The sequence below is a fragment of the Lynx canadensis genome, chromosome C2, assembly GCF_007474595.2.
Source record: "Lynx canadensis isolate LIC74 chromosome C2, mLynCan4.pri.v2, whole genome shotgun sequence".
In the NCBI taxonomy this organism is placed as follows: domain Eukaryota; kingdom Metazoa; phylum Chordata; class Mammalia; order Carnivora; family Felidae; genus Lynx; species Lynx canadensis.
In genome coordinates, this window is record NC_044311.2 from 1,735,604 (window position 1) to 1,748,605 (window position 13,002).

General features: G+C 41.3%; 1 protein-coding gene across 28 annotated transcripts in view; it reads left to right on the forward strand.

Annotated features, from left to right (window-relative positions):
* Window positions 1-13,002, forward strand: part of CLASP2 (cytoplasmic linker associated protein 2) — a 182,384-nt gene that overhangs the window by 69,430 nt on the left and 99,952 nt on the right. For 17 of the 28 annotated variants that reach the window (XM_032594626.1, XM_030328677.1, XM_030328678.1 and 14 more), the window contains 3 exons: window positions 5,172-5,251; window positions 8,357-8,449; window positions 12,132-12,277. In XM_032594626.1, coding sequence (XP_032450517.1) covers window positions 5,172-5,251; window positions 8,357-8,449; window positions 12,132-12,277 — 319 coding nt within the window. Of the gene's footprint in view, window positions 1-5,168; window positions 5,252-8,356; window positions 8,450-12,131; window positions 12,278-13,002 lie in introns of all 28 variants that reach the window. The other 11 variants (XM_030328673.1, XM_030328674.1, XM_030328675.1 and 8 more) reach the window with 1 other exon arrangement.

Sequence of the window (13,002 nt, forward strand, 5' to 3'; positions counted from 1 at the left end):
TTGGTAGCACTCTTCAGAAGCACTGGTAATGCTCTCCTTGGATCACTCACTGTGAAAACTATGGGTTTTAGGGGCAACCTGGGTGGCTCAGTCAGGTAAGCGTCTGACTTCGGCTCAGGTCAAGATCTCACGGTTTGTGGGTTCAAGCCCCACGTCGGGCTTGCTGCTGTCAGTGCAGAGCCTGGAGCCCGTTTCAGATCCTCTGTCCCCCTCACTCTCTGCCCGGGCCCAGCCTGTGCTGTGTCTCTCTTTCTCTCTCAAATAAATCAGCCTTTAAAATGAATTAAAAAAATTAAAATTCTGGTCTTCTATGAATTTTATTGGGGTTTAAGCCATATTTACCCCCCATGCTGTTTCTTTATTATTCATCTTTCTCTAAGGGCTAGTCTCTTGGTTGTAACGTGGGAAGAACCTGCCCTTTCCCACTTCTGAGACTTGTGCCCCTTGCTCCTGTCTCTGAAACACACTGCTTTACCCTTTGGCTCACTCACCTTTGTATCCAGCACTCAGCACTTCCTCTTATTGGTAGTTGAGGACTAAGTAGAATGAGTTTTCTCTTTGTACTTCAACCTTTAAGTACTATTTGGGAATTTCTGAGAGTGCCTACCCTAGTCGTTCTGGCTTACTAGACACATGCTACCCCCTGAATGTCAGAACCCTCTGACCCCCCTCTCTGCCCCCATCCAAGTAGGGGCATCACCTGGTTTACGGTGAGTTCTAGAGCAGGGATCGGCAAACTGTAGCCCACAGGCCACGCATGTCCAGCCGACTGGTTTCTGTTTTACGCCTGAGCTAGGAATGCCTTTTTTTTTTTTTTTTTTACATTTTAAATGATTAAAAATATTCAAAAGAAGAATGAGATTGCGTGACAAGTGAAAACTGTATGAAATTTAAATTGTAGTGTCCATAAATAGAGCTTTATTGGAAGACGGCCCCACGCATTCATTTTACATATTGTCTGTGGCTGCTCTCCTGCAGTGGCAGAGTTGAGTAATTGCAACAGAAACCATATGGCTCACAAAGTCTAAGACACTTACTGTCTGGCCCATTACAGAAAAAATGTAGTGACCTCTGTTTTAGCATGGGTAGACATCTGAGCAGAGCCGTTCTGTTGTTTTGGCCTATCAGTATGTTCCGGTGTGATTGTTGACCCAGTTACATCTGAAAGAGCTCAGTCAGGTTGGAGGCCAGCATTGCCCTCCAGCCCCTGCTCGTGCTCCTGCCTGCAGACTCACTTTACCTCCTCTTGGTGTAGAGACTCGCTGTCCTTCCCTTGCAGTAATATTTGACATTAGAACCCATCACCCGTTCTGACTCTCTGCCTATGGTATTCATTCTCCTTGCTGGTGCTAAAAATGTCTGATAGCATTTGTTTAGGTGAACTTTAAAGCTGCATCAGAAAATGGAATAGTGATTGTGAGGTGAAACAGTTTGTTCCACAGAGTTTTCCCCTATGCAGAGATCCTTTTCTGTTTTGTTGGCCACCCAGTCAAAACCAAGGGGAAGGGACGCATTAGGCAGACTAGGATTGTAAAAAGGTTTACTTATAATACATACAAGAGATAAGCAAGGACAAGATCCGCACGTCCTCTGTCCTGACACTATTCACGGACCCAGTCCGCTCCCAGTGGCAGTAGCTCTGCTTATACAAAGTGAGTTTCAAAGGTAAGAGTGAGATAGGTTGGGGTCAGCTGTTCAGAACCGTGCGCACGCTTGAGAAATTCTGTAATGCCCGTGTCCAGGTTTAGAGACCTAATTGTCACATCTCAGCTGGTCATCAGGCCACATTCGGTGATATCTGTAGCCTTATGCGTCTGCAGCTTCCATGGGACTTTCAAAGCCATTTAATTTCGACTCCGCCCACCCTCCCCACTAGGTTATTTGGCCCTACTCCTAAGACATAACTCACTGCATAATAAAAGGCGTTACGATCTGAGTGAATCGTGACTTGTTTAAAGTTAGACTTTTCCTATGTACATCCTCAGTCCCTGGCATGTTTTCCTGGGCTCATTTGGGATTTGTTCAGATGCTCTGCGTTCCCTTGAAGGTTTTTAATGCTGTGTTGTAGCTGGTGCGTTGATGTGTTGGAGTTTACGTTCTATTCTACATACGATACCTTTCGTAAACTGCGCGCACGCTTCATACTGCTCTCCCCCTCCGTCTTCCAGTCCTCTGTAGGATTCTGTCTTCCACACTTGAGCACACCAAAGTTGTCAGCTGGCTCTGCTCTGGGATGTCTGCACAGGCCTTCTCTGCCAGTTGAGAGGTATACTTTCCAGGAGTCAAGTACTGTTCTCAAACTTGCCTAATGCTTCCTCTTGTTACTGTAACACAGTATTTTGCGGGAAGTGGCATATAAGTGAACAACCCATATTGAATGAAAGAGGAAAGAAAACTGTTTTTATAAAAACTGTGTTGAATATTTAGGAACTACTTGATAAGGACAAGTCCCTAAAGAAATTTGTTTCAGCGGGCTAGGCTGGGCAAGACAACTGTGAAAGATTGGGAAGAAATAATAAAAATCCAGGCTTCTGCTTTCCTCTCAGGGACCCATTGTTAAACACAATGAAACTCAGGGGCGCCCGGCTGCCTCAGTTGGAAGAGAGAGAGTGACTCTTGATTGTGGGGTCGTGGGTTCAGACCCCACACTGGGTGTAGAGATGACTTAAAAAAAAAAACTTAAAAAAATTGAAGCCCATGTGAAGAGATTGATTGGGTAAACGTTATGAGATGTTAATATTTTTTGTTTCTTTGCTTCAACTGCTTTTCAGTTAATCTGTTAGTTGCTAGGACTGATCATGGGCACAGGGTTGAGAGTTTTATTGTTACTTGATTTTTTTATAATATCTAGGGAATAACTAATTTATTTACTCTTTTAGCTGAATTTTCTATAGCAAGTATGCATTCATGCCGCTCTTAATTTATTAAATTGTCATTGCTTCCAGTTTGCAGTTTTATATTGCCTTGCAGCTTTGTTACGCTGTCCTGTGGTCCACCTCTTAGTCCCGTTAAAACTCACACACAACAAGATGGAGCTTCAAGGGTTTTGTTTGTTTTGTTAAAGATGGGGAGCCTCTTACCTGCCCTGAGAAATCCTGAGTGGTTTTTTTTTTTTTATTAGGACAATGTTAATTTTTTATAAAATTTTTTTAACGTATGTCTATTTTAGAGAGAGGGAGAGAGAGAGAAACAGAGCGTGAGCAGGGGAGGGCAGAGAGAGGGAGACACAGAATCGAAAGTGGGCTCCAGGCTCTGAGCTGTCAGCACAGAGCACGACGTGGGGCTGGAACCCGCGAACCACGAGATTATGACCTGAGCCAAAGTCGGGCTCAACCGACTGAGCCACCCCGGCACCCCAAGGACAATGTTAATTTTTTAAATCCAGTTTTGAAGTATTAATATTTCTCTCGGTAGATGATAAACTTAATTTGGGAGATATTATTATTTAATTTTTTAATTGGATAGATTTTTTAAGTTAATTGTCTCTTAGGATATACATTTGGTGTGGTTGAAATCGATTTGAATGTGTCGAATTATCACCATGAAGAAATAAATATATAGAGTTAGAAACTGAGTACTGCCTCCATCGATCAGGGTTCAGTCCAGAGACGAAACCCACAACAGGTATTTTTACAGAGAGAATTTAATATAAAGAATTGTTAAATGGACCTGGTGAATTAGAAATGAAAAAACAGGACACTAAAGCATCATGGAGGTAGTAATTACAGTCAAGAGCTCCTATTCCTAAGCAGGGAAAACGAGGTGACGATTATTAAAACGTGGAGGTGGGGCCCTGCAGAGCTGCCGCTCCCACCTCTGTGAGGAGCTGCTCTGCGACGGGCGGGCGGGCGCCGTGGGCCTGGTGAGGGTTAGAACAACTGCTGACGGGAGCCAAGTGCTGCTACTGAAACGAGCGTCCTGTCAGAGCTGTTAGGGTTTTACTGAGACAAGCAGGAAGCCAGAAGGAGCAGCTCCCTTCTTCCACTTTCCAGTCTCTCCGGTGCCCCTACTGGTTCTCCTTCCATTCTCCCCGGTCCCCCTGTTGGCAGAGTTTGACAGGAAACCATTAGAATTGGCAGAAAGGTGGTTTGCCCGATCCTAGGCCCAGCATCCGGGAATGTGAAGGAGTACAGCCGGAGCTGGAAGACGGTGGTTCAGTTACTGGCTCTTAAACGGCTACTACCTATTAAGTTCACTTTTTTATTGTCTGTGTGCAGTCAGGGGAGATCTGTTTGCCTGTTGAAATTTAATTTCAAGAACCTCGTTTCCTTCACATTTGCTTTCCTAGGCCCTGCTGCGTACGTGGACCCTCTGCCTCATTTATTTGCCATCATTTATTGATATTCGGTGTCATTAAAATTGCTGTTTACCTTTTTAAATGATTGTCTTTTCACCTGTATTTCTCGTGTACTTGCTGTTGCATTGAATAAGGACGGGAGGGCTCTGTTCTTATAATTTGCATTTTACGGCTAGCCTGTCCTCTTTATTTTTTTAATTTAATTTAATTTAATTTTTTTAAATTGTTCTTTAACGTTTATTTTTGAGACAGAGAGAGACAGCATGAACAGGGGAGGGTCAGAGAGAGAGAGGGAGACACAGCATCTGAAATAGGCTCCAGGCTCTGAGCTGTCAGCCCAGAGCCCGATGTGGGGCTCGAACTCACAGGCCTCGAGATCATGACCTGAGCTAAAGTCAGATGCTTAACCGACTGAGCCACCCAGGCGCCCCTGCCCTCTTACTTTATAAAGAATTGGTCAACTACTGCTAGGTACCTTGACTTTTCTGAAAGATGTTGATTTTATTTTAATGCTGTCTTCTAAAATGGAACTTCTCTCAAAATTATGCCTTTTTGATATCAAAAGAGTTATATTTTCCATATTTTCCTTGGTGCCAGAATGCGTAAAAATAAACTTTAGGCGCTCCTAGGTGGCTGAGTCAGTTGAGTGTCCGACTTTTGATTTTGGCTCAGGTCCATGATCTCATGGATCGGGAGTTTGAGCCCTGCATCAGGCCCTGAGCTGACAGCACGGAGCCTGCTTGGGATTCTCTCCCTCCCTCTCTCTCGGCCCCTCCCCTGCTCACTTGTGCTTGCACGCGCTCGCTCGCTCGCTCTCTCTCTCTCAAAAAATAAATAAACTAAAGAAATAAATCCATCTCCTTTTAATTAGCAGGTGCTTCTAAGGAAGGGGGTGCTGGAGCAGTGGATGAAGATGACTTTATAAAAGCTTTCACTGATGTCCCTTCTGTTCAGGTAAGGATGCCAGTGAAGAAGCGCTTCCTGTGATTGGTGCTCATACACCTGTTCATAGAGTCATTTTGGTCTCTTTCTCGAAGTTCTTTTTCCCCTTGAATTACTGTGTAAGTAAAACACTGGGCTTATTGTTACCAAGCTGTTATTTGCTTGGTGCGATTAGAGTTTCAAGGGATTTTTCACTGAGGCTAAAGTTGAGTCATTACCTTGAGCAGCGTTCGACTACATCCGCTTTTCTTAAAGCTGTTTGAGACACATTGTTCTTCTTTCTTTTGACTCGGTTTGTTTTGTTTTTACACTCCTACCTTTTTGTCCACTTCATCTCTGTCTCCTTTACGGGCATTCCATTCTCTACCTGGCTGTTGAATATGGGGATTTCTTCGGGGTCAGTGGTGGGCCCTCTCCTTTCCACTTTCTTACTGAGTCACTTCTTCACACCCATGGCTTCAGCTCCCGCACAGGTTTTTATCTCTCTTGAGCGCCAGAATAAGTTCTCCGCTGATGTTTACCTGACATGTCCTTCTAGAGGTCTCAGAGGCATCTCAGACCCAGCCTGTCCGAAACGGGACTCATGATTGACCCCTTACAGGTCTACGCTTCCAGTGTTTTGTACGTGGACACCATCAGTCCAGTTTGCAAAAGTCAGAAATCGAGGAATCCTACTGTGTCGGATTTCTCACTTAGTAGTATTCAGAGTTCTTTTGCTTGTATCGTCTCCTAAGAGAATGTTTGAAAAGTTGTGTACCCTCTCACGGAAATAAATTTTTGAGTTGACCCTATTTCCCTTGTTGGGGGAGAGGAAGTCTGACATTGTACTCCAGAGCAATGCATCGTATCATAGTAAGATTAAGAGCGGCTGGGGGGCCTGCCTTTACTCTGAAATTAGGCAGAAGGACTATTGGGAGGCAAGAAAGCGCTGCTCAGAATCCTCCAACAGTCATTCTCTAACAGAATGTTATCTGGACTCCCTCCTACCTCACCTTGTCTCGTGCCCTGCTCCCCTCTGTACTCTTGTTTTTGGGGGCTTTTGTTTCAAGCGAAAGGGGAAAGTAATGGCTACTGAAAAAGAAAGACTCTCTTGAGGAAGGTGCTTGTTCGATATTGTACTCCAGAGCAATGCATCGTATCATAGTGATACTCAATATCACCAGGACCCCTTTTCTTTCCATCTCTCGCTTCTGGATTCCTCCGTTTTGTCTTCCCTCGTGGTCAGCAACATGGCTGCACTGCCCTCTGCCTCTTTTCTGGTTGATGCCATAAAATTTGTGAGAGTCCTTCTCACTGAACCGATTTAGATCGCATGCCCACGCTGAACCCTTGTGATGTGGAAAAATAATGTGCACCTGTTGACTTCTGGTTGGGTCATTGGCTGTTCCCCTGGCCCCCTTTGCACTTTCTGCTCCTGTACTTTGGCCTTCTTTTACTGTCCTTCTGGCGCAGAGCCTTTGCATGTTCTTTTCATTCTAGGGAAGGCTAATCTCCCTCCTTGGCCTGAGGATGCTCACCTCATCCTTTAGCGCTCTGTTCACACTTGACTCTTTTAACTAGTTCAAGCCTCCCGTTCTGTACAAATAGACGCATGGAACTGTAATTCTGTTTGGCAGTACTTTTCTATTTGCAATTTTATATAATTTGATAAATTTCTTTTTTCTCTTTGTAGTTAGATTCTAAGCTCTATAAGGCAAAGACCTGTTGTTTGCTCACCATAGTCTCCTTCATGCCCAGCGTGGCGCATCCCTGTTATGTCAATATTTAAGTGAATGAGAGGATAACGGTGTTTGGCAAATGGTTGGCTCCTGAGGAGACAAAGCCTGTAGCTCTCCTGGTTACCGTGTGGGGGAGCTAACCTAAACCATGTCCTTCTGCAGTGGTGAATCATGATAAGGATATGAACGCTGTAGATACATACCTGAAGTCGTTTTGGGGAATTGGGCTTATTATTACCTCTTAGGATATTTGCGTCTTGTTTTTAAAAACAAACCATTTTAAGAATATATCTGAAGTTACTCATGAGCAGAGAAATAGCATAAGGGTAACAGATAAGGAAGACAAAGGATTTTACTTTATTGTCTATAATGTATTTCCATTTTCCACTAAAAATGGTACTAGAAGGTGGCTAACAGACACATGAAAAGATGCTCAACATCACTCATCATCAGGGAAATACAAACCAAAACCCCAATGAGATACCACCTCACACCTGTCAGAATGGCTAACATTAATGACACAGGAGACAACAGTTGTTGGCGAGGATGCGGAGAAAGAGGATCTCTTTTGCACTGTTGGTGGCAACGCAAGCTGGTGCAGCCACTCTGGAAAACAGGATGGAGGTTCCTCAAAAAACTAAAAATAGAACTACCCTATGACCCAGCAGTTGCACTACTAGGTATTTATCCAAGGGATACAGATAGACTGTTTCGAAGGACACGTGCACCCCAATATTTATAGCAGCACTATCAACAACAGCCAAAGTATGGAAAGAGCCCAAATGTCCATCAATGGATGAATGGATAAGGAAAATGTGGTATATATACACAATGGAGTATTACTCGGCAACCAAAAAGAATGAAATCTTGCCATTTGCAACTACGTGGATGGAACTGGAGGGTGTTATGCTAAGCAAAATCAGAGAAAGACAAATATCATGTGACTTCACTCATGTGGAATTTAAGATACAAAAGAGATGAACATAAGGGAAGGGAAGCAAAAATAATATAAAAACATAAGAGACTCTTAAAAACAGGGTTGCTGGAGAGGTTGGGGTGGGGGGTGGGCTACATGGGTAAGGGGCACTAAGGAAGACACTTGTTGGGATGAGCACTGGGTGTTATACATGGGGGATGAATCACTGGAATCTATTCCTGAAATCATTGTTCCACTATATAACTAATCTGGATGTCAATTAAAATAAATAAGATGGGAGCAGTAACACTGCCGCTAAGTACTGCCATACAAAATAAGTTACATAGCATCTTATTTAAAAATAAAATGGTACTAGAATGAGAATTAATCTCATTACTTGAAAGATTATTGTAAATATCGGGGCACAGTTTTGATTTTGCTTGATGACAAGAAATATTAATGGTATACTTTTGTATCTTTAAGATCTATTCTAGTCGAGAACTTGAAGAAACATTAAATAAAATCAGGGAAATATTGTCAGATGACAAACATGACTGGGATCAGCGTGCCAATGCAGTAAGTTTTATTTTTTGTTTTCTGACCCCTTTCCTCTTTTTTTCACTGTTCCAAAGACATGGACATTGGGCAATATTACTACATAGTATTTGCTTATGAAAGAGAGAGTTTGATAGCTAACATTTCTTTCTGGAAAATACTTTGAGGTGATCGGAATTCGCTTAGGTAGGGTTAGTTTTCATTGTTTGTGCCGATCAGTGCAGTGGAGCCTGGCTCACGCATTTGTTTGTCTCTCTCCATGTGCCACCTCTTGTCTGACCAGGAAAATGTGAGCTTCACTGATGTCCCAGGGCAGTGGCTCTGTGGGCTGTGACGAACGTAGTTGTTCCTCAGCAGTGCCCTCAGCTCATAGAAGGGCTTCCAGAAAAGCAGGTCACTTTGCCTGCATGCTCGATAGTCACATAGTATTGACAGAAATCAATGACAGTATGTGTGTCTGGCTTGCTTTCTTTCCTCGTATACATCTCTCTGAGTACAATAAATATTTTTCGCCCATGATTTGAAAAGAAAAAAGTCTCATATGCTTAAGAATATTTTATTTAGGGGAGCCTGGTGGTTCAGTCGGTTAAGCTGGACTTCAGCTCAGGTCATGATCTCACGGTTCGTGGGTTCGAGCCCCACGTTGGGCTCTGTGCTGACGGCTCAGAGCCTGGAGTCTCCTTCGAAGGGTTTCTGTGTCTCCCTCTCTCTCTGCTCCTCCCCCACTGTATTCTGTCTCTCTCTCAAAAATAAATATTTTTTAAAAACATTTTAAAAAGAATATTTTATTTAGGGGGCACCTAGGTGGCTTGGTCAGTTAAGTATCCAACTCTTGATTTCAGCTCGAGTCATGATTTCACAGTACATGGGTTCAAGCCCCGTGTCAGGCTCTGTACTGGCAGCTTGGAGTCGGCTTGGGAGTCTCTGTCTCTCTCTCTCTCTCTCTCTCTCTCTCTCTCTCTCTCTGCCCCTCCCCTGCTCACTCCCTGTCTCTCAAAGGTGAATAAATGTTAAAAAAAATTTTTTTTTAGTAAATAAATAAATCTAATTTTGAAAAAGAATATTTTATTTAGCCTAAATTCCTTGATAAAATATTTGATAAATATTTTTAAAATAACATCTACATTGACAAAGGACTGTATATGTTAAAATTTGTAAATTTGTCAGATTTACATCTGAGATTCCAAATAAGTACCTCAGTACCCCCAAAAAGCCAGAGAAAGGGTTCCATCTGAAGTCTTCCACTTGGAGAGCAGCCTGTTCTCAGTCTCCACTTTCGTTAATAAATCGCATATGGCTTTCTGAAAATTGGCCTTTATGATGCTACAAACAAAAGAATGTTAGCTTCTCTTTAATAGGAAGTTTACATATTTTAAAGTATTAAAGTAGTTTAACAGAAAATGTGTCCCATCTTTGTTAAATATGGCTCATTACTCTGTCTTCAGCTCTGAGATTAGTATGAGACAGGACGACCTGTATCATAGGGGATCTCTGGAGAAACAGGACAAATTAAATGTTGTCAATATAAAACACAAACTTGGTACTTAAGAGTTTCCTGTTGGGGTGCCTGGCTGGCTCAGTCATTGGAGCATACAATGCTTAATCCTTGGGGTCGGGAATCCAAGGAGTTGTGAGTTCAAGCCCCGCTTTGGGTGAGATTACTTTTTTAAAAAAGTGAGTGTTTTTCTTTTACTTTGAAACAACCCTTTTGGAAACATATAGATGGTCTTTTAATTTAAAAAAAAGTTTTTTTGTAATGTTTGTTTATTTTTGAAAGAGAGAGAGACAGAGCGCGAGCAGGGGAGGGGCAGAGAGAGAGGGAGACACAGAATCCGAAGCAGGTGCCAGGCTCCGAGCTGTCAGCACAGAGTCCGACGCGGGGCTCGAACCCACAAACTGCAAGATCATGACCTGAGCCGAAGTCGGAGGCTTAACCGACTGAGCCACCCAGGAGCGCCTAATTTTTTTAATTAGAAAAGTGACATAGGCTCATTTTAGTAAGTGAAACAGTACAGAAGTTTTATAAGGAAAAAGTTAATAGTTTACTTCGTATTAGGGAAACAAATGTTTTCATTTTGGAGTATACCCTCTTCTCTGTATATTTATGATAAAATAAACAGCTCCCCCCACTCCTTTTATAAAAATAGAGATCATACTAGATATGTTACTTAATAACTTATTTTCATTCACTTTCATAAATTGTGCCCATTCAGTACATTTGCTGTAGGTGCCAAGCATATAATAGGTGCTCAGATATTTATTGAACGCAGATCAATATGTACATATATTCCTTAGTTGAAAGATACCATGTAATTTACTAACCCATTTCTCATTTGATGCACTTAACAGTTGCTTTTTCTTTTTTGCTATTTTGACAGCATTGCAATAAACATCCTTATACACATTTATAACACTGGTGTTTCTATTTTTGTAGGTAGGCTAAATTTTTTAAAGTGAGGTTGTTGGGTAAAGAATAGATACAATTTTATTTTAGTAGATATTGCCAGAATGTTTTGAACAAAGGTGTCAGTAGCTCGTAATCTTCCTTACGATAAGAGTGGTCTGTTTTCTTTCTCATACTGGATGCAGTGAAGTCTTTAAGTTTTGCTAGTCTGATGAAGAAAAATGAAGTGTCTTTATTGTAATTAGCATTTGCTTATCTCTAGTAAGGGTGAGCACATTTTCATGTGTTTATTTGGCTCAATTTAATATTGGGTTATTTGTCTTTGTCTCACTTTATTGTCATTCTTTGTGTATTGTACTCCTGTGTTACAAGTAATTTTTTCCTACCGTATTGTGATTTTTGTTTTTAGTTACTCTTGCTTAGGTGTCTTCTGACTTCAATGATAGTTTCCCTTCATTATGTGCTTTAAGATTACGTAACTATTCTTTCAGATTTTTTTTGTACTATTATAGTATCTTATGTATCTTTTCATTGTTAATCCGTCTGATTTATAAAGATCTCTTAGAATTTTACAGAACCTCAGAGTTTACTGTGAAATTATACATAATGGAGATGACGGGTAAACTTTTAGCTTCTCATTATGTCTGAGCACAGATGTGCACTGGTGGGTATGTTTTGATTATGTGATTTTATTAGGTATGTCGGGTGCTAACATGGAACACATTTGTCAATCCTGTATTAAAAAGTCATGCTAAAGGTTAGAAATAGGGAGAAAGAGCTATTTATTTCACAAAGTACCTGTGACCGTATTAAAATACGAAGCTGGCACAGTAGTCGGTCCATTGGATTCTGCACTTTTGCTTATGGGTGAGTGCAGGTTGCAAATCTGGCTCTTTTAAAAAAAATCCCCTTGGAGATAGTGGTGATGGTTTCCCGTTTTGACTGTACTTAATGCCACTGAATTGTATGTTTTAAAATGTTTGAAATAATTTTATGTTAATGTGTATTTTACACAATAAAGAGACTCCCTTAAAACTTTAAGATTTACTTACCTATTCATGCATCATGTATGTCCATTATGTATGTAACTAAATCTATATATAATGTTCTTTTCCAGAAAGCTTTTTGTGGTTTGCATGTTTATAAAATACATTTAATGCTGGTAAAAGGTCTGAATGTAGTTACACAAATATACTGAAATGTTATTTTTTAAATTTTGTTTAAATAATGTTTTGGTAACTTTTTTCTTTTTTGCACTGACATTGTTTATGTCAATAATGAGAATTCTCTTTACTTTAGCTTAAGAAAATTCGATCATTGCTTGTTGCTGGAGCTGCACAATATGACTGCTTCTTCCAACATTTACGCTTGTTGGATGGAGCGCTTAAACTTTCAGCAAAGGATCTTAGATCCCAAGTGGTTAGAGAAGCTTGCATTACTGTAGCGTAAGTATGTTCTTTTTGGATTTGTATTTTTTATGAGTAAATTTAGTACTCAGTGACTCAGTGCTCATTAAATAAAGCAGTAGCAGGATAACCCAAAAGCAGCATGTAAGTGATCCAAAAATAATTTTTATTATAAATAAGGATTCAGTTTGGTGTGTCTTTCTTTCTTTCTTTCGGGAGGGAGGGAGGGAGGAGAGGGAAGGAGGGAGGGAGGGAGGAGAGGAAGGGAGGGAGGGAGGGAGGGAGGGAGGGAGAGGGGAGAGGGAGAAGGAGAAGGAAAGGGAAGGAAAGGAAAGGGAAGGGAAGGAAGAAAAGTAAAGGGAAAAAGAAAGAAAGAAAAGAAAAGCAAAGACCCTCCCACCTTACCTGCCATTACCGTCACTGCCCATCCCCTCCTCCCCCCCTCCTTCCCTTCCCTTCCCTTCCCTATCTTTCTTAACAAAAACGTTAAAATGTGCTTATATATCTAAAGCCCACCGGTTCATTTTTGATCACTGAGTGCATAAGAAGAAAATGAATGGGTCTGAGAACTATTCAGTTTTCTCTTTACTGATTTGGATGTTAACTGATTTGGATTTCCAGTTCTGAAATTTTAGCAATTATTCTGGAATTGCAGCGTGTGTCATTAGCTTATCCGTATCTAAGTTTATTCCGTATGTTAATATTCTCCCCAAATTCTAGTATGGTGTGACACTTACATTTCTTGTACCGCTACTTCTGATATG